At 36.5% G+C, this 22,080-nt stretch overlaps 1 protein-coding gene across 1 annotated transcript in view; it reads right to left on the reverse strand.

Moving 5' to 3' along the window:
• The window catches only part of SEC63 (SEC63 homolog, protein translocation regulator), a 77,502-nt gene that overhangs the window by 51,831 nt on the left and 3,591 nt on the right, over positions 1-22,080 (reverse strand). Inside the window, exons 2-4 of the mRNA XM_047859413.1 lie at positions 9,040-9,139; positions 3,984-4,098; positions 2,364-2,476 (exon numbers count right to left, since the gene is read on the reverse strand). Coding sequence (XP_047715369.1) covers positions 2,364-2,476; positions 3,984-4,098; positions 9,040-9,139 — 328 coding nt within the window. The remainder of the gene's footprint in view (positions 1-2,363; positions 2,477-3,983; positions 4,099-9,039; positions 9,140-22,080) is intronic.

A 22,080-nucleotide genomic window follows, 5' to 3' on the forward strand; every position in this document is an offset into this window, starting at 1 on the left:
ATTACGAGTCTGATAAGATCTATAACCCTTCTGCTCTAGAAAAATGCACAAATACACATATACTCTGTATACAGTTTCGGGGGCCCCAGATCATACAACCTAATCTAGAGAATGCTTTCATTAAATTATAGGTGAATGACCCTGAGTTGACTACGTAAAGCAAAATTACATATTCATATATAGTAACACATGAAAACACATGTTTTTAAAAATTAAAATAGCTTTAAAATAACATCTAGGGGTGCGTGGGTGGCTCAGTCAGCTGAGCATCCAACTTCAGTTCAGCTCATGATCTCATGGTTCATGGGTTCGAGCTCCAGTCAGGCTCTGTGCTGGTAGCTCGCAGCCTGGAGCCTACTTCTGATTCTGTGTCTCCCTCTCTCTCTGCTCCTCCCCTGTTCATGCTCTGTCTCTCTCTCTCTCTCAAAAATAAATAAACTTAAAAAAAAATGTTCCTTTAAAATAAAGTAACCTCTATGTTGTCCACTCACTATACAGTAGGTTAAAAACAGGTTTTACACCCAAAAACCAAATCTCAACTATATGGTTATAGAAAAAACAGAAACTATGAACCAGAAAATTCAATAGTTGGTCTAACTCCTCAAAAATAACCAGAACTCCTTTTCTTTAAGTTAGAAACTGGTGTGAAGAAATAGGAATCACCCAAGCCTACTATTGTAATGGGCACATAAGGGAAAAGAAAATCTCCTGAATAACCAAAGCAAATTCTAAAAAGCTTTGCAGATCAAAGCCTTTAAATGCTGCTTGAGTTATACTTGGGCTGCTAGAGTAATGCATAAAAAACGGGAACTTCAATCACTCAGAACTTGTAATTAGTAAAATGTACCTTTATCTAATTCATTTATACTTATACAAGCTACAAGATCTCAAAGTTCTGGGTCCCATAATCATTTTACTTCTTCATTTGTCTGATGGACCATCAACTATTTAAGACATTTTAAACACAAAACATTCTATATCTTGATCAGGTAACTGAGTTAAAACCAAAAGCCATATATTATTCTTCTGTACTTTCTAGAATAGTGACCATACATCATAAAGAGTCAGATTTCCATTAACTTGAGGACAAATTCATGAACTTAAAAATGTTACAATACCTGGGGCACCTGGGGTGGCTGAGTCAGTTAATCATCTGACTCAATTATGGCTCAGGTCATGATCTCCTGGTTGTGAGTTCGAGCCCCACATTGGGCTCTTCGCTGACAGTTCAGAGCCTGCTTGGGATTTTCTCTCTCTCCCTCACTCTCTCTCTCTGTGCCCCTCACCAGCTCGTTTGCTCTCTCTCGCTCTCAAAATAAATAAAGTTACAATACCTGAAAACTAAATTTAAACTAAAATTAAAACTACTAAATAATCTTAGCTATCTGACTTTCTCTGGGTATCTTTAATTCTTCTGAAATTACCTGAAGACAGCAGCTAAGGCACTGAAACACTTGTGCAATGAGAGTAAATGGCCGGAGGAGACACAATGAAAAAAGGGGGAGACACCAACTGAAAGACTGTAATCTGGAGGACATCTGCTATGCAGAAAATGTAGTATACCCTTCAGAAGCTCCTAATGGCACTGCTTTATTGCAGAATCATATTTACATATGTAACAAGCAGCTCACAAAAAAGAGGGGACAGGAGACACAGTCAATAGACTTTTATTAAGCATAAAATGATTATTTCCCAAACTTCTATAATTCACATGCCACTTTCACAGTTTGCTATTATATCTGAGTATCCTATGACTTACTTCTATTTTGAAAATCAGCTTACAAAATGATACATCACTGAGTCCTCTAAAAACAGACAATATCTTGTCCGTATTTAACTCTTTAATTCAATGCAAGAGCTATATGGGGATATGCCTGTGAGTCCTGAAGAATCCAGCTAACTTTTACCTCTTGTAATATTAACACTCAAGGAAGAGCTACCTCTAATTTTATACACTCTATCCTGTTTCCCAAAAATTAAACTAGTCTTTACATAGTTTAATGAGACAGCTACATTTCCAAAACAAGAGAAATAGATCTAGCTTAATAAAAGCCTAGAAATGAAAACAAGGTGTAAGCATATCTTCTTCTAATCAGGATACTTCGAAAATAGCTCAATTAACTTACTACTTAATTTAACTAACATCACAGGGCAAAAGCACTACTTTAACTAATTTACTTAAAATTCAAGTTTAGTTAAATTAGCACTTTTGGGTTGTCATGCAGTTCCATAAATAATAGATTCAACACATGAGGTTTTTAGCATTTCAAAGTGCCCGACAACAATTTTATTTACTATTTCATTCAAATAAAGAACTTTCTTTACCACTTCTAAAAACGTGTAATGGGTCCTATGATACTTACGCTGCATAAGCTTTTGCTATCCTCATGAACATAACTTCATCACCTCCTTTATCTGGATGATATTTAAGTGACAGCAAACGATACTGTTTCTTAATTTCTGCTACCGTTGCCCCCTGAAAGGAAAGCTTTGTTTTAGTAAAACTAAGCACAATGCTGTAAAAACATAATTCATCCCATTTTGAACTTAAAATATAAACTATTCAATATTTTCAGAGGGGCTCCTGGGTGACTCGGTTGGTTAAGTGTCCAACTTCGGCTCAGGTCATGATCTCGTAGTTTGTGGGTTCAAGCGCCACATCAGGCTCTGTGCTGACAGCTCAGAGCCTGGAGCCTGCTTCGAATTCTGTGTCTCCCTCTCTCTCTGCCCCTCCCCAACTTGTTCTCTCTCTCTCTCTCTCAAAAATAATTACTAAAAAAATGTTTTAAAATATTTTCAGAAAGAGAAAGTGTTTTCATCCTATATACTTGTCCCTTAAATTTCATCCCATGTATTTTTAATAAAAATACACTTATTTTGTCCAATATATTTATTTTATTGAGCACCTACATGTTGTGCAGTACACTAGGCACCAATGATTTAAGAGTAAAACTACATAATGCCACAGTGAAATAAAAGGACAGTAACATTTAAATATCAAAGAATGATCACAGTAAATTAAGTCTCTCTGAAGAAACCCTCAAATCAAAGATTAACTTCCCTTCTAAGAAATAATCTGAAGAAAATCTGGTTTCATCTGCTTATCAATATTTTAATATTAAATAAATACTTAAGAAGGTTACCTTAGCTGTTTCCTAATTAGACTCAATTTCTATTAATAAACTTTTCATATTAATTTTTATGGCATTAAGTTGCCCACAAATCTTTTATTAGTCTTAAAGCAAATTTTGCTTCTCCAAAACAGAAAACTAGGTATGTTTCATATTTATATTATATTATATGAACCTCTGGATCAAGCCATCTACTGAGCAAATACTAGAAGTAAAAAAAGTGGTTTGGGGGAAAAATAGAAAGAGCACTAGATTCAGCTTGGCTACTAAGAAGTTATGGCACTCCAGGCAAGACACAATTTTTCAGGCCTTGTTTTCTCCATTGGAAAAAAAGGCTAGAGGATCTCTAGCATTCATTTCAGTTCTAACTTTCCTCTGATATATCTAAAAGACTAATTTTCTATTGGGATCCATCAATCAAGTTCAATCAGGAAATCACCTAAAGGGTATATCCAAGATTACAATGAAACCAGTTCTTTGTAAGACACAGAGACTTAAACACACTGCCTTAGTGTCATCTAACAAAGGGTCATAAGATTTTTATCATTCAACCAACATAAATGAACTCCTGGTTTTAACTTTGCATTAAACCAATCCTACACAAGTCTTTAAAAAATATACTAATTTCTCATCTCACTTCAAATATTCTTACATTTTAGAAATTACAAACCAAGACTTACTAGAATGGCAATCAACATTTGTAGATTAAAAAACATATATACATTAGAATAATAGATTAAATATCCAAAGTCTCATTTCTTTAGGCACAACCCAATTTCTTTTAGAATTTAGACTTACAGTATTTTCATGGGATCAATAAACTAATGTGCATTATATAAAAATACTACTTACAGGATCCAAATTTAATACTTCATAAGGATTGTATTCTTGATATTCTCGGTCTGTTTTGGAAACTTTGTATACAAGGAATAAGAACAATGCCCATCCTGCAAGCAGAACTATTTTCCTGTTTAGGAAAAAGATAAGTAAAGTATAAATAAATACATCTATATGGTTTTCCTTTAAGAGTCTATAAAGACATTATGGCAGATCAAGGCAATAAAACAATCTAAAGTGTATACATCGCTATGCTATTGAGTCAATTCTACAATCTCTAGGTTGTAAACTCCTGTTACAGCCAGAACAGTGTCTTTTTTACCTATGAATTCTCTAGAATCTAATATAGTCTTGCATCTAGAGTCTTGCATGTGATATTCCCTCAATTACTATTTGCAGAATTTTATGTGTAGAACTTAATTCAACTTACTAACTTATTGGTCTCATTATATTAGATCAAAAAATATCAATACTAAGTATTCAGTAAACCATGTAATGTAAAAAAAGAGCTGCTCTTACCCTTGCAATTACACTTTTACTAAGATAAACTATAAAAAATGGGTCAATTATGCAATGATGAAGGAATAGCCTTGTTTATAACAGTAAAACTTCAGAAACAAACTCAATGTCCATTTATATAGAACTAATTAAATAAACCATTTAAAGGAGATTAATTAAATAAACCAAGACACAACCAAACAATTAGCCAACACAGATATAGAAAGATGCACATATAGGTTAAAAAAGGATATAAAGGAACATATGGTTTGGAAAAAACCTAATTTCTCCTCTCCAATATGTTTTATTTAGTAAAAATATTTAAAAGACTGATATTAGCAGTGTTGGAGAGGCTAAAGAAAAAAGGAAGACTCATACACTCTAAACTCTGAAAAAGTATCTGGCAATACGGTCAAAAACCCTAAAGTACACACCCTTTTAACAACCTACCTCAAGAAATTTAGAAGGAAATAAACTAGAATTAAGTATACAAAGGATAAAAAACTGGTCACAGATATAAATAACAGCAGAAAACAAACACAGAGATGTCCATCAATAGAGTAGTAGACAAATAAATTAAAAGTATATTCATAAAGTGAAATATCATCTAGGCAATAAAGACAGTATTTGCTGTGGAAGATTATCTATTGTTAACTTTTTAAAAGAGGGACTCCTGGGTGGCTCAGTCAGTTAAGCGCAGGCTCTTGGTTTTGGCTCAGGTCAGTCTCGCAGTTTTGTGGGTTCAAGCCCCATGTTGGGCTTTGTGCTGACAGTGTGGAGTTTGCTTGGGATTCTCTCTTTCCCTCTTTCTCTGCCCCTCCCCCACTTGCACTGTCTCTGTCTCTCTCAAAATAAATAAATAAACTCAAAGAAAATTTTAATTAAAAAAAAGAAAAACAGCTTTCAAAAATATATGTATTATATAATGCTATTTTTACAGATAAAAGTTTATTATAAATAAAAATATAGATGGTAAATCATCTTAATAGTGGCTATCTTTAAGTGATGAAACTGAACAATTTTTATTTTTTTATGCCCTTTAGCATCAATTTGTTATGCTGAGTAGGAACTGTTAAACACATAAAATGAATCATAGGAAACCTAACCAAACAAATTGGAGTGACCCGTTTTCAAAGACAGAAAACATTCCATGTGTTTAAGCTCACTTGGTAGAAATCTAGCTTAAATATGTTTATTTGGAATGAGACTCTATGATCAAGTTCCAACCTACCTAATGACCTTTATCACCCTTATTTAAAACAAACAAACACAAAAAACCCATCTCCCCAAGCTCCCTAAGCTTTTCCCACCATCATGCTTTTGCTCTTGAATCTTTCTACTTAGAATTCCCATTCCCCATCTCTGCCTATCCAAACACTATTCATCCTTCCAGACTCATACCTCAAAGCAAGCCTTACCTTTGCCAAGGTCATCAACGGAGAAACAGCCAAAAAGAAGCAAAAGAAGTAAAACCATGTCTCTCCCCCTCGAACTCACTGCAAGCTCCTTGAGCTGTGGACAGTATCTCACTCAGTTTTGACTAACCCCAGAGTAGCTTAAACACAGTTGGCATTCAGATGCAAATTTCTTTCTACCTGGCCAAAATAACGTTCTAATTCTTATTAAGGGCAAAATACAGTACTGCAAGCGGCTTTCCATACTACCTAAACACCCAAAGACAAAGAGGATGCCGTAACTGGAACACTCTTACCTAGCTATGTAGGGAGAGGTAATTAAGAACATAGGCTCTGAAATAAAACTACCGGAGGTCAAATCCCAGCTTCACTACTTATTAACTTAGAGATCTTGGAAAGTCGCTTTCTCCTTTACAACTCGGTTTCCAATTTTTAGGGTAGATTTAATAATTAAATGAGATTAGGTATGTAAAGCACCTAGAAGGTGCCTCACTGATAGCAAACAATCGATTCCTGTTAGCTGTTCTTAGTATCTCTGACCCAAATCTCAGCTCTGACCTCACTCAGAGAAGCCTTCCCTGTCTCAAGCCAGAGTTGAGAGCCCTTCCTCTGCTCTTTCATGGCACCCACCTCACAGCCCTTATTATTATCATTACCTGTTTACTTGTATTTCTCACAACTGTTAAGTTGTTGAACCACATCTATTTGTTAATCACAATATATCAGCTCTTGGTACAACACCTGATACATACATAATAGGCATACAATAACTACTTATTGAATGAATAATGAAAATAATTTAAACAGTAATTTTCTAAAAATAAATGTTTATTCATTTTTGAGATAGAGTGTGAGCGAGGGAGGGGCAGAGAGGGGGACAGAGGATCTGAAGTGGGCTCTGTGCTGACAGCAGCAAGCTCAATGCGGGCTCAAACTCATGAACCATGAGATCATGACCTGAGCTGAAGTTGGACACTACCAACTGAGGCAACCAAGTGTCCCTAAACAGTAATTTTTAATTCAAACCCAAAGTTCGCTATACCTTCAATTTGTTAAAAAACACTTGAAAACCTACTTTATTCCCACACAAGTTAATAATTCCACATTTCGTTCTGCCAACTCCCCCAAAAGGCTAAGAAAGCTCAGAAAACAAAGATAAAAGTAAAATTGAAAACCACCAAAAACAAACAAATAAACAAGATTTAAAAGCAAACAAAGGTAGAAGGAAAATGAAAACACCTAGGATATGCTACACCCCATGATAGCTTTACATGTAGCACCTGGCTCTCTGAGACAAAATATAAAGGGAAGAGAAGACAATCTCATAACAGAATCCCTCAGAGGCTGATGAAAACTATAACCACCAATAAAGCCAGGTTTTCATTTCCTAAAAACCAAGCAAAGGTGGAAACATAGTGGATTTCATCATGATCCCCACCCAATTTTTAAAAAACATTATTTAGGTCCTGTGAAAAGATAAGCATTTTTCCCTACATATAGGGTCAGTGATCAACTTGTGAAGTCTCGTGTTTTTCTTTAAGCATATTTTAAAGGTCATTTTGGAACCAACTTCCACAAATTAGAGCATTATACAATGACTGCTTAATTCTGAAAGAATGCTTTAAGGTTATGGAGCAAAAAGGTTTTGATGGTTTCTGACCTTATCTAAAATTGTTACCAGTTATCTATTTAATTCTTCCTTACTTATAAACATCCCTTAATCTGTACTTTCATTTAAGTAAATCAGTTTGCTAATCACTGAAGAGAACTTTACACAATTGGGCTTTTTCCTTGAAAACTGAAGTTCAGATACTAACAAAGTGTTGACCAAAGCCCAGAAAAGAAGAGATTGGGAGGGCAAAAATATCTGCCTTGCTGCCTCATAAAACTATGAGAAGCAAAAGCAGAGTCAACAGTGAACATAAAACTACTCTTGTAAACACTAACTTTGAGTTTTAGTTTTGCATCGTTGAAGAACTCTTAACACCAAAGCTAAGATTTCCCTTCCTCTGTAAAGGAACTAAACTAGGCAAAGTCAAACCTTACAAAGAAAAACTATTTAAAACCCTTGAAGTTAGAGATGTTGAAAATTATCATCATCATTTAAACCAAGATCAAAAAATACATGGTTCTACTTTTACTAATTTCCTCTGCTAGTTCTTCCCCTCCTATCTACTGGATAGACAGATATAAGTAATTCACCAGATACAGTCCTCCTATAATGGCAACTCTTTCATCACCTATCAGATTCATCTACTACCTCAAAACTGACAACTCAGGGTGAAGGTCCAAAGCCTAGTCTCTAAACCAGCAGACCCCAGGCCCCCTTGCCTCACAAAATCAAACACTCCTGCTCTAATTAAAAATTCTAATGGCTTGTTTAATCAGATTGGCGTGCAAAAATAAAGGGTGACTAGGTCCCCGTTCCACCGCTTCTAGCTCCAGGAACGCTTCTAGCTCTCCAGGAGCGAAGAGAACCTCTTAGTCTCAGGTTCTTCATCTCAGAAAACAGCAAAAACATCTACTTTGTAGTTAATGATAAAATTAGGAGATAACACATAAAGCCTTAGCACATCTGGCATACAGTGTGTGCTCAATAAACCTTAATTATCACTATGAAATGCAAACTTGATCATGTCACCTCCCTGTTTTTGATAATCTTTTAAAGATTCCCCCATAATCTTTAAGGCAAAATTCAAATCCTGGCAAGATGCACAAGGTCTTCCTTCAAGATTTGACTTCCCTTTCTCCCATCCTCCCTCAAGTCAGAAGTACATTGTCTCAGGGTGTCTTGGGTGGCTCAGTTGGTTAAGCGTCCGACTTCGGCTCAGGTCATGATCTCATGGTTCATGGGTTTGAGCCTGTCAGGCTTTGTGCTGAGGGCTCGGGCCTGGAGCCTGCTTCTGATTCTGTGTCTGCCTCTCTCTCTGCCCCTCCCCTGCTCATGCTCTGTCTCTCGAAAGTAAATGAACATTAAAAAAAAAAAGTACATTCTCTCTCCTAAATCATTCTGTTCAGACAGCTCTCAAACTCACATCTTACCCCTACTAAGGCTACAATTTCTTTAAACATATGTCTTATTCATCATTACACCCATATTTTATATGATACCTAGCAAAGAATAAGAAGTATTTTTTTAATTGAAACCAATTACTTACTTTACAGTAGGAATAATATTTGGCTGGGGTTTTAATAACCGTAAACGATACCACATACATCTTCCATATACTTTTCTGATATTCTTTAATCGAATTTGCTCTGTCAAAACAATAAATAAATAAGATGATAAGTTGAAGCATTTTTCACTGTGAAGACAAAACCAGTTAATAACATACTAACCTTCATTACCATGCTAAATTTTGTTGGAACATCAAAGTACTACCTTCTCAAATAACCTTTAAGAAAAATTCACAATATAGGTTAATTTTTCTGCCACTCCAAACAAATGATCTATCTGGAAAATTTTGTTCAACTACCAGGCAACCATTTGCATATGAGACTTAAATAACTTCTAATCAAAAAACGCAAAAAAATGACTTGAATCCAAAATAGTCACATAATCAGTAATTTCTGAGAAATGCTTTCTTCCTTTCCCTTCTGCTATAGGAGGTACAGAAAGTATAAAATAGTTGAAACATGCAGCTTATTAAGGAAGCTAAGCGGAAATGGTATTATTCAATCATGAAAATGTTAAATTAGAAAAGTCACCCAAACCCATAAGAAGTTAAAATAGGTTCATATAAGAGTTATGAAAGGCATTATTTTAGTCCTCAGAAAAAAATCTGCAATTCAACTAAAAAGGAATTAAACCAAGCCAAAATATCATGTATTGTTTTACTAATAAACTCACTACCAATCACTTGAATAAGTCTCCCAAGTTAAAAAAATAATAAGTTATAAAATAAAAATGTACCAAAAAAAAATAAAATAAAATTTAATTTAATTTTTAAAAAGTGTACCTCTTAGCAAAGATGGCATGCAGAAAGCAAAGGAAAAAAAACCCTGCCCCTCCCAAAGCCAAAGCCAAAACAAAGGCTTGGAAGGCCAAGAAGGCAGTGCTGAAAGGCAACCACAGCCACAAAAAAAAAAAAAAAAAAAAAAAAAGATCTGCATGTTACCCACCTTCTGGTGGCCCAAGACACTCCAAAGGCAGCCCAAATATTTTCTCTGGAAGAGCAACAAGCTTGACCACTATGCCATCATCAAGTTCCCCCTGAGCAATGAGTCAGCCATGAAGAAGATAGAAGACAACAATACTTGTGTTCATTATGGATGTCAAGGCCAACAAGCACCAGATCAGACAGATTATGAAGAAGCTCTATGATATTGACAAGGGCCATGGTCAACTCCCTGATCAGGCGTGATTAAGAAGGCATATGGTCCACTGGCTCCTGACTATAATGCTTTGGATGTTGCCAACAAAAATGAGATCATCTAAATGGAGTCTAGCTGGCTAATACTAAATATAAATTTTTTCACAATACTAAAAAAACCACAAAATCACAGTCCTTAAATGAGATGTTAGATAAGTAAAAGAACTTTGCCTATAACAGAATGCTCCAAAGCCACCATGTAAGAAGTCCAACTACCCTGTTACCACCACGCTTTGAGGAAAGCATCCACATGGAGAGCTAGGTGACAGGAGGTAGCAGAACCAACCAGGTGTGGTGAAGACGGATCCATAGAGGGAAAGGGGTGGTGACAGAAAAGGAGACTGGTAACATACAGGGGGATTGATCAAATAAGTTAATACACAAAGGATAACTGGACTCAGAAGGGAGTTATATATATGAGAAAATAATAAGAATGAATCCTGTGGTACTGAATTGGAATTGAAGATACTGCTATAAACTAATATATTTTAATAAAGGATTACAGACGTAGACTTATATACATACACATATAGGCACTGTCTATTAAGTGAGCCTAGGAACAGTGCGTGAGACCAATAGCAGTAAGCACACTAGTACCCAGATCTAGTTTCTAAATACCATTCTCCACTAATAAGATCAAGGGATTCAAGTGCCTTCCCACAAATTACAAAAGGGAAAAAATAATTTTACAGTGGCAAAGTATGGTAGGCTGAATAACTGCCACCCAGGAAGTTCAGATCCTAATAGCCAGGACCAGTGACTACATTATCTTACATGGCAAAAAAGACTCTACAGATCCAATTAAATTAAAGATCTTGAGAGAGGAGAGTATTCTATGTTATCTGGATGGATACAATATAGTCACAAGGGTCCTTATAAGGAGGAAGCAGGAGGGTCAAAGACAAAGAAGGTGATATGACAACAGGAGCAGATGGTGGAGTGATATCCTCTGAACATGGAAGGAGGAATCATAAGCCAAGGAGCCCAGGCTATCTCTAGAAGCTGGAAAAGGCAAGGAAATAGACTCTAACCAAGAGCCTCCAGGAAGAACCAGCTCTACGAACTCCATGACTAGCCTAGTGAAATTGATTTTGGACTTCCAGCCTCCTGAACTGTAAGAGAATAAATTTACATTGCAATAATGTAATAAGCCATTAAGACTGTGGGAATTTGTTACAGCACCAATAAGAAACTAATACAGAAAGCCTGGCAGACATTATCTTAATCAGGTGCTCAGTAAACATTATCAGCAATGGGACAAAATGCAATCATATGCCATCTGATAGAACATAATAAGAGGAACACAGAATCACTTTTGTGAAATTCCTGCCTAAGATACAAATCTGAATCTAATCATGATTAAACACCAGCCAAATCCAGAGCCATCCTACAAAATAACTGACCTGTAATTTTGGAAGTCAAAAAGCTGAAGAACTGTACCAGACTAAAGGAGATTAAAGAAACATGTCAACTAAATGTCATGTGTGATTCTGAGCTGGATCTTTTGCTATAAACAACTTCACTGACACAAGTGACAAAACTTAAATGGGGTCTGAGAATGAAATGGTAGTAATATTGATTTTCTGATTTTCATGGTTATTTTCAAGACACTTGAAAATACCACTGGTGATTTTTTAATCTGTATTTCATTAATTAAGCCTCCACAGTCTCCCATTTTCTATAAAACCAAGGAAATGTTTGATAAGGTTATAAGAACAATGCAGAAGTCTCTTTATTAGCCAGCTTGATCTATTAAAAGGAATGACATTCTCCCAATGTCTCTAGCCAAAAAAAGTACACACGATTTTCAGTTACGTAGTTTTGCACAACGTATATGTACCTGTACGCCTCACTCTTCCAATCCAAAAATTAAATCTTAGCCTTTTAGGAGAATACAGAAGTCAATCAATAAGTACTACAAGCTATGGTTTACACAGGAAGACACTGGCATTTAGATTTCCAGCACGATTAAACATTCATAGCACACATTCCAAATCTCTGTATGAATGATCTCAAGTGAAAGCAACTACCACAAGTGAGGTCTTTCCAGGTAGTTTTTTAAAAGACACTTAGAATTTGTTTTTAAGTTCATTTATAAATTACTAGTGTTATAGCTAGTAAAAATTATGTTAGTAATACCATTTACTTATGATATAGTTTTTAAAGAAATCAATACACATTTACAGAAAAGGGAAATTACAAAGTCATAAAACAATTCTGTGACTTAAACTATATAACAACATATTATGACTGCTCTCGGCAGGTGAACATAAAGTTTTTATGTCCGTGGGAATAGTACAGGTTTGGGAGAAGGTTAATATGGCTGCGCTTCATAAGCTATATAATGCCTTTTGCTAAAATAGTCACATCCATCTGCCCATGCCAGTATGATCTGCCAAGGTGTAGTATAACTGAGTGAACTCTTAGCACCATATTCCTGGAACCCAAAGAGCTGAAAGAACATTAGCCAGATCTTAAATCTTCAAACCTGTTTGCTTCATTACCGCAAAAGAATTTGTAAAACTCATGTACCTACTTGTAGGTTTCTCATTTGGCATCTCAAATTTTTCACCAGAAGTCTGAAGAGGTACAAAAGATGTCATTTCTGATATGAGTTGACATTTTAAAATAAAATAGTTCCATCACTTTTAAACACACCAATTAAACCTAAAAACCACAGCAATTTCATACATTTACCATTTACAACATTTCCCTTTACAAAACTTCATGAACAAGCCAGCCCTTCATTTTATTTCCCTCACATAATTTTATCCTAAGGTAATATATTTTCATCCTAAGTCATTTCTTATAATACTGACACATACCTCTAAAAATTAATTTTTTTATTCCCTGTGACTAATGTTTTTCCCAACTTTTTGAAAAATTTCAAACCTTCAAAAAAGTTGAAAGATATCACAATGAAAACATCCTTCATCTAAATTCACCAAATGTTAACATTTTGCAACTCTTGGCTTTACCTCTAGTTCCCTCTTTCCCCTCCCACTTTTTTTTCTAAGTTTATTATTTATTGGGGGTGGGGGGAGAGAAAACATGTGCATGTACGAGTTGGGGGAGGGGCAGAGAAAAAGGGAGAGAGGGAATCCCAAGCAGACTCCCCCTGTCAGCACAGAGCCAAGTTTGGGGGCTTGATTTCAGGAACAGTGAGTTCATGACCTCAGCTGAAATCAAGAGGAAGATGCTTAACGGACTGAGCCACGCAGCCCCCTCCCCATTCTTTTTTATCTGAACTATCTTCCAGTAAACTACAGATATCAAGATGCTCCACCTATAAATCCTTTAGCACATACTGCCCAAAAAATCAGTATGTTTATCATACTCAGGTTTAACATCTATAAGCTTTTATATGTTAAAATTCGATGCTACGTTTTTTGGTATGAAGACAACATAAATACTATAAATTGATAAATCACTAAAATTTGAGTAAAGTATCTGCTATGCTTTCTTTCACTTATAAGTTTGTAAATATCCCATATGTTCAAAAAAAGTTAAAACTCTAAATACTAAAACTTATTTTTAAAATAAAGGCACACTGTTGCCAATATGACACAATTTTAGACAAAAGAGCTTTAGACAAAAGAGGATTGACTAAACACTACTCACTATCATCAGATTATCTAAATTGGAAGATTTCAGAAACTTGGGTTCATCTGCCACCTATACCCCCTGCATACTCTGGTAACGAAGAAGGAAACCTGTTTAATTTATCAAATACTGTACTGAAAGTTAAAAACAGAACGGATGTATGCTACAGAACGGTTTTAAGTGCATCAGTTGTTTACCCTCATGATCACATGGCTGACTGGGAGCTGTGGTTCACGGCTGCTGCCCAGTACCATTAACAGCACTGTACCCCATGCCACTAGCCCAGAAAAAGATCAAAATTCAAAATGTGAAGCACAGTTTCCACCGAATGCGTATCAACTTCATACTTTATATTGGAAAATCCTAAGTCAAACCATTATAACCAGGGACCACCCGCAGGGTATTTTATAGGATGTGATTTTTTAATTTTTCAAATGTCTATTTATTTTGAGGGGGGAGAGAAGAGGGAGAGAGCACAATCAGGGGAGGGGCAGAGAGAGAGAGAGGAAGAGAGAGGAAATTCCAAGCAGGCTCTGCGCTGCAGGGCTTGCTGAGGGGCTCTATTTCATGAACCATGAGATTGTGACCTTAGCCAATATCAAGAGTCAGACACTTAACTGACTGAGTCACCCAGCTGCCCCCAGTACGTGATTTCTTAAATATGTAACTAAAAATTTTTTAATTTTTTTTAACGTTTATTTATTTTTGAGACAGAGAGAGACAGAGCATGAACAGGGGAGGGGCAGAGAGAGAGGGAGACACAGAATCTGAAACAAGATCCAGGCTCTGAGCTGTCAGCACAGAGCCTGATGTGGGGCTTGAACTCACGGACCGTGAGATCATGACCTGAGCCGAAGTCGGATGCTTAACCGACCGAGCCACCCAGGCGCCCCTGTAACTGAAATTTTTTAAATAAACATTTTAAGTAGAAAAGACATTACCCATAAAAGGATATATAAAGTGGCCAAAAACTATTCTCCTCTCATTAAGAAATAAAATAGTCAAGATCTTGTCACTTCTCTGCTTAAAAACCTTCAATAACCTTCCCATCCAAACTTAAAATCCAAACTTCTTTCCCTGGCTTATAGACCTGCTCTGCACCCCAGCTCCCTCTCTGAATTTATCCCAGATTATTCTCCTCACCTGACATACCCCTGCCACTCTGGTCTTCTCTGTTGGTGGAATATGCCCAACTTTTTTTTGCCTTAAAGGCTCTTGTACACACACAACTGTTCATTCAGCCTATAACAGGCTTTTCCTACCCAATTCAAACCTCTGAATAACTGGCTGCCTTTTGTCACAGCATGAAGGAATGTTCTCAGGAAGACTCTCTGAATACTCTACTTCTCTACACAGTACATATCACTATCTGATATTTTATTGTTTATATGTAGTATGTCACTCATCTCCCCCACACTAGGATGTAAGCTTCAAGAGAATAAGGATCCCGCCTACATTGTTTATCCCACATTCCACTGCCTAGCACAATGCCTGGCAAATAGTAGGTGCTTAATACATAATTGTTGAATGCATGAATTTTCTCATTTAGACTTCCCAATAACCCTGAGGGCATGCATGTATGTATTATACTTTAAAAATGTTGAGGGCTGCCTGGGTGGCTCAGTAGGTTAAATGTCCCAACTCCTGATTTCAGCTCAGGTTATGATCTCACGTTTGTGAGACTGAGCCCCACACTGAACTCTGCACTGATGCAAACCTGCTTGAGAGTCTCTTTCCCTCTCTCGCTGCCCCTCCCTCTCTTTTTCCCTCCCTCTCTCTGTCAAAATAAATAAATAAAATTGACGCCCAGAAAGGTTAACTTGTCTAAAGGCACAAAGTATATATAATTATATAATGATACAAAGGAATAGCATATTAATCACTAAAGTATAGATATAGAACAAAGAAAATGAAAGCAAAAATAAACTATTAGGGCTACACCAAAATAAAAAGCTTTTTGCACAGCAAAGGTAATCAACAAAAAGGAAAGGCAACCTACTGAATGGGAGAAGATATCTGTAAATGATATATCCAACAAGGGGTTAATATCCAAATATAAATAATTTACACAACTTGGGGTGCCTGGGTGGCTCAGTTGGTTAAGCATCTGACTTCAGCTCAGGTGATGATCTCCCAGTTCATGAGTTCAAGTCCCATGTCAGGTTCTGTGCTGACAGTTCAGAGTCTGGAGCCTGCTTCATATTCTATGTCTCCCAATCTCTGCCCTTCCCCTGCTCATGCTCTGTCTCTCTTTCTCTCTCAAAACTTAAAAAAAAAAAAAAAAAAAATGTACACAACACCAAAACCATAATTCTCTTGTAAGAAAATGCAGGGATAAAATTTCATGACCGTGGATTTGCCAATGGATTCTTAGACAATAAAAACACAAGCAATGAAAGATAAAATAAATTGGACTTCATCAAACTTAAAAACTTTCATGCATCAAAAGACACAAGAAAGTGAAAAGACAATCTATAGAATGGAAGAAAATCTTTTCAAACCATGTATCTAGCAGGGATTCATATCCAGAATGTATAAAGAACTCCTACAAGTTAACAAAAAAAAAAGATAAACAACACATCGAGCTCTGCACAAAAGATTTGAATGGACATTTTTCCGAAGAAGATATACATATGGCCAACAAACAAATGAAATGATGCTCAAAATCATTAGCCACTAGGGAAATGCATATCCAAACCATAATGAAATACCACTTCACATCTATTACAATGGCTATAATTTTTAAAGAATGAAAAATAAGCAAAGAGAATATGCAGAAATTAGAACCCATCTACATTGCTGGTAGAAATGCAAAATGGTGCAGCTCTGTGGCAGTCTGGCAGTTCCTCAAGAAGCTAAACATAGTATTACCCTATGACCCAGCAATTCCACTCCTAGTAATATATACCCCCAAAAAACTGAAAATAAGGACTTAAAGAGATACTTATATGACAATGCTCACTACAGCATTATTTACAATTCAATAGGGGCACCTGGGTGGCTCAGCTAGTTGAAGTGTCCCACTCTGGATCCTGGCTCAGGTCATGCATAATCCCAGGGTCATGGGATCAATCCCCACACCAGGCTCCATGCTGAGTGCAGAACCTGCTTAATTTTTTTCTTCTCTCTCTCTCTCTGCTCCTCTCCCCTGTTCATGCCTGCGCTCTAATTAAAAATAAAACAAAAAGCGTTCAACAGATGAATAAAAATGTGCTATATCCATACAATGGAATATTATTCAACCATGAAAAGAATGAAGTTCAGATACATGACAACATGAATGAATCTGAAAACGTTATGCTAAACGAAATAAGCTAGACACAAAAGGACAAATATTGTAGGATTCCACTTACATGTAATAACTCGAATAGGCAAATTTATAGAGACAAAAAGTAAATTAGAGTTTTTCAGGGGCTGGAGGAAAAAGAGAATGGGGAGTTATTGTCAATAGGTATATAATTTGTCTGGGGTGATGAAAAATATTGTAAACAGTGGTGATGGCTGCACAACATTGTAAATGTAATTAATGCTACTGAATTGTTCATTTAAAATGGCTAAAACTAGAAATTTTACATTATATATACTTTACCAAAGTATATATAATTATATAATATGATATAAACTTATACAGTATAAAATTTAAAAAGAAAAGATTCCACCTCAGCAGTATCTGAAGAATGTCCTGTTTCTTCCTATTGCCACCACCACTGTTCAGGCCCACATTATCCCTCTGCTTCTTAATCTCTGTTCTTTCTCATTCTATGAAACGTTATCACATTAATTTGCATACAACTGTAAAAATATGTTCTAAAATGTCCAAAAATGACATACTGTCAACCAAAAAACATATGAACTCTTCAGCTAGGCATACAAGATTCTCCTTTTGACTTAAATCAACTTTTCAGATCTTTTCTCACACTTAATCAATGAATGATTTCTGCTTCAACTGATCTGTATTTTTAACATGTTCCATGCTTTCCAGCCTCTGTACTTTTTGCTCATATGATTTCGTTTTTTAATTATTATTAAAGATTTTATTTTTAAGTAATCTCTACACCTAGTGTGGGGCTCAAACTCATGACCTCAAGATCAAGAGTCACAGGGCCCACCGACTGAGCCAGCCAGGAGCCCCCCCTCGTATGATTTCTTCTTTGGACCCCTACCCCCACCATTCAACCCATTAAATCTTTCTCATCCTTTAATAGTTTAGTCAAAATTGACCTACTCTCAAGAGCCTTTCCTGAACTCTAGATCCCCACTATCGTTACCAACCAAATGCAAATACTTTATCCACCTAACTTCCAAAGCACTTGTTTTCACTGCTCTTACATTTACTTTGTTGTGCTATGGATATAATTCACAGACTTGTCTAAACCTAATCCTTCCACCCCACCCAGATTACAAACTCTTATCAAAACAATGGCATTCATACTCCTATCTTCTGCCCTCCTGGTACAGGCAAACAGCTAAGGCTCAAACAATAACTACTAGATATAACCAAACAAGCAAAAAACCTACTTTCCAGATGAAAATCCCTTCATCCATACGGACACAAACACAATCTCAAAATGTAAAAGGAACGCCTTTTTAAGAGAATGAGCCAACATCTTTCAAAAAACAATGTGATGGTAAGAATGTGTAACATTTCTTATTGATAAAGTCTGGTAACAGAAAACCTTTTTTAAAAGAAAGTCCAAGTACAGTATGGATACATTTGTTGTGACTTCCCTTATGTCTGAATAAAAAGTATGACTAAGGGAACAAATATCCGAGAAAATGAAAATAGGACTATCTTTGTTTTTCAGGTTCTTCCAAGATGAAGCAAGTATGCAGTATGACCTTTAAATAAAAACAACTGCAACAATGCATTTACTAATCCAATGTTTGTCACCACATCTACAAAGCCTAAATGCTGCACTATAATTCATTATGCCAAGGTCCCAGCTGGTTTCCTCTGCTGTGTAGGACTTAAGCGTACATGTCTGATTCCCCTTTCTGTCAGGATAGATCAGAGGGAAATGACTTTATTTCAAAATGACTCAGACTTCTCAGATGTCTAACATCCCTTCAAGATCTAAAGTCTTAAAAAGACTATATGTTCTAAATTAAATATGAATGCTCATAAAATATACTCCTGTGAACACAAAGCTATATGAGCCAGTTTTTTCTGCTAAATTCCATTCAACAGACTGAAATAATCAACTCCACTATAATTAGAAACCTAGATAAATCAATAGATAATTTTCAATTGAAATATTTCATTTGAAATAAAAATGATCATCCCCACCCTTTTCCCTGAACTCAATCCCAAAACTGAACTGATAAAAGTAGGTTATTATTGGGCCAATCACCAGGGTTGTTTTTTTTTTTTAATGTTTATTTTTGAAGAAGAGAAAGAGCATGAGACAGGGAGGGGCAGAGAGACAGGGAGACAGAGAATCCGAAGCAAGCTCCAGACTCTGAGCTGTCAGAACAGAGCTCGACATGGGGCTTGAACTTACCAGCCAGAAGATCATGACCTGAGCCAAAGTTGGAGGCTTAACCAACTGAACCACCCAGGTGCCCCACCAAACAGCTTTTAAGAGAGGGAGAAACAGGGGTGCCTGGGTGGTTTAGTCAGTTAAGCATCTGATTCTTGGTTTCGGCTCAGGTCATGCATGATCTCACAGTTCCTGGGTTTGAGCCCTGCATCAGGCTCTGTGTTGACAGTGCAGAGCCTGCTTGGAATTCTCTCTCTCCCTCTCTCTGCCCCTCCCCCTCGTTGCTGTCTCTGTCTCTCTCAAAATAAATAAATAAAATTTTTTTAAAAAGAGAGAGGGAGGGAGGGAGAAATAAGTGAAAATTCAAAATCTGCACTCCACTTTAATTCTCTCCAAGGTACTTTTACATTCTATAAGTAGTCCAAGCTATCTTAGAGTTCTCTTTCTAATCTACCCATTCCCCTACATCCTGACATTTCAGCGGACTAATCAGCCTCTGAAATGGTCTCCTTCTCTATCTAGTTCTTCCCCACCCACCAACCTCCCATCCTCTTCTGCCAAATCATTCTCCACACAATGTTCCACAAGAGCAAAACTGACCAAGGCATTACCCTACTCTAAAAACTCCACTGTTTATCCAATAACTTACAGGATAAAGTATAAGCTTCCTAAAATGGCAAACTGACCATGTCATGAACTATTTAAAAACTTCCACTGTTTACCCAAAAAATTACAAAATAAAGTATAAGAGTCCTAAGATGGCTGATTTACTTTTAAGAACACAGCAAATCTCTACCATTTATTAAACATCTCCATGCTTTTGCATATACTTTCTCCTACCTAAGGGATACATTTCCCCCACCGACCCTTTATGACCCATCTCAAACAACCTCCTCTGCATGAAATACCCAAATCTAGAAACAGAATTATTCATTTCTTCCTCTGTGCTCTCACAGCACTTTCCACTTACCATTTCAATACTTACTATCGTGTGTTATATTACAGGAGGCAGTACAAGAGTAATGGCTAACAAGAGAAGCTCTAGCATTAAGACGGTTTTGGATCCAACACCCAATCTTCCAGCTAGAAGCTATACGGCTTTAGATAAACTTTCCTCCTCTAGGACTTAGTTTTCCTATTAGTAAAATTGGGATAATACCTGAGTCTGGCTCAAAGTGCTATTATGAGTGCATTCAGCACTACTTGCCTTGGGCTAGCAAACATTCAAATGAACAGCAGCAGAGCTGAGATGAGAATCACAATTATCTGTCTCAGGCTGGAGGGGGGTGTAGGGCCTTCCGCAACAAGAGGAAGGACCATGTCTACAGTCATCCCCAGAAGAGGAAGAAAAGGGGGAGGTGCACACACCGAAATGTTTAATTACCTCTGGGTGATGCGATTACAAGCAATTTTTGTTCTGCTTTCTTTGTGTGTGTGCTTTTCTGTACTGGGTATATACAACCTAGTAAGAAAAAAGTTCTATGCACTTAAAAATCTGATCCATCACCTAGAAGCAGTATCTAGCACATAGTTAATCCTCTATAAATACCTATCAAATGAAGGAATGTCTACACTGTGTTTAGTTTTGTGGGCATGTTTATGTGCATTTTATTTCTTTGCTTCTGAGAATCACTTCTTATAGGGCATATTATTATTATGCCTAGAAAATGAGGTTGAGTTCAGAAATAACAAAATAGGAACAAAGCTGGAACTTAAAGCCAGAACTTCTGACTTTCCAAATTCAGAGTTTTCTTACTATACTACGGAGCACTAAAAATGGACTCCTATTCACATTCCCAAGTCAGAGAGTTGAATCACTTGCACACTGTCTGAGAGGGAGAAAGCAAAGAAAAATAAAGAAACATAACTTTTTTTTTAAGTTTTACTCATCCTTTCAAAACCATGGGGAAAAAAACCTGAGTACAGTATATCTATTTGTTTACTCCTGAATTAATTCTGTAAAATAAATAACTACTGTCTCTATTTTACAGATGAGTGAACTAAAATATATAGAAGTTAAATAACTTGCCCAAGATCACACTGTTAGTAAAGCAGCAGATCCAGGTTTCAAAACCAGACAGTTTTGAAACAGTAAGATCAAGGAGTAAGGTCAAATAAGTTTTAAAAAAATAAGGTCAAGAAATTAAAGAAACAATAACCTGGAAAAGATAATGATATATTTTATCTCAATTCAAAGGATCAATAAGCCTTCATCTATGGAACAGATAAAAGCATGTTCTTGATTATTTGAAATTCTAATATTTACAAGCAGTTATTTTTTCTTGTTAAATACCACTGTAAACCTGTATTATTAACATTGTTTTATTTATTTTAATGTTTATTTATTTTTGATAGACAGCGTGAGCAGGAGAGGGGCAGAGAGAGAGGGAGACACAGGCTCCAGGCTCCAGGCTCCAGGCTCCAGGCTCCAGGCTCCAGGCTCCGAGCTGTCAGCACAGAGCCTGACGCGGGGTTCCAACTCAAAAGCTGTGAGATCATGACCTGAGCTGAAGTCGGACACTGAACCAACTGAGCCACCCAGGTGCCCCAACACTGTTTTAACAAATATATTCGGCTTTCAACTACAAGAACTTTACAGCACTGTTCTACAGGAAGTGCTTCTTAGCTACGTAAAACAAAAAGGCTAAAGCACTAGTGGTTGTTTTTTAGCAAAGAGCACATATCAAAAGAAATACACCATCTCCCAAAATGACAACTCTAGCAAAAGATGAGTACTAAGGAA

The sequence above is a fragment of the Prionailurus viverrinus genome, chromosome B2 (assembly GCF_022837055.1).
Source record: "Prionailurus viverrinus isolate Anna chromosome B2, UM_Priviv_1.0, whole genome shotgun sequence".
Lineage (NCBI taxonomy): Eukaryota > Metazoa > Chordata > Mammalia > Carnivora > Felidae > Prionailurus > Prionailurus viverrinus.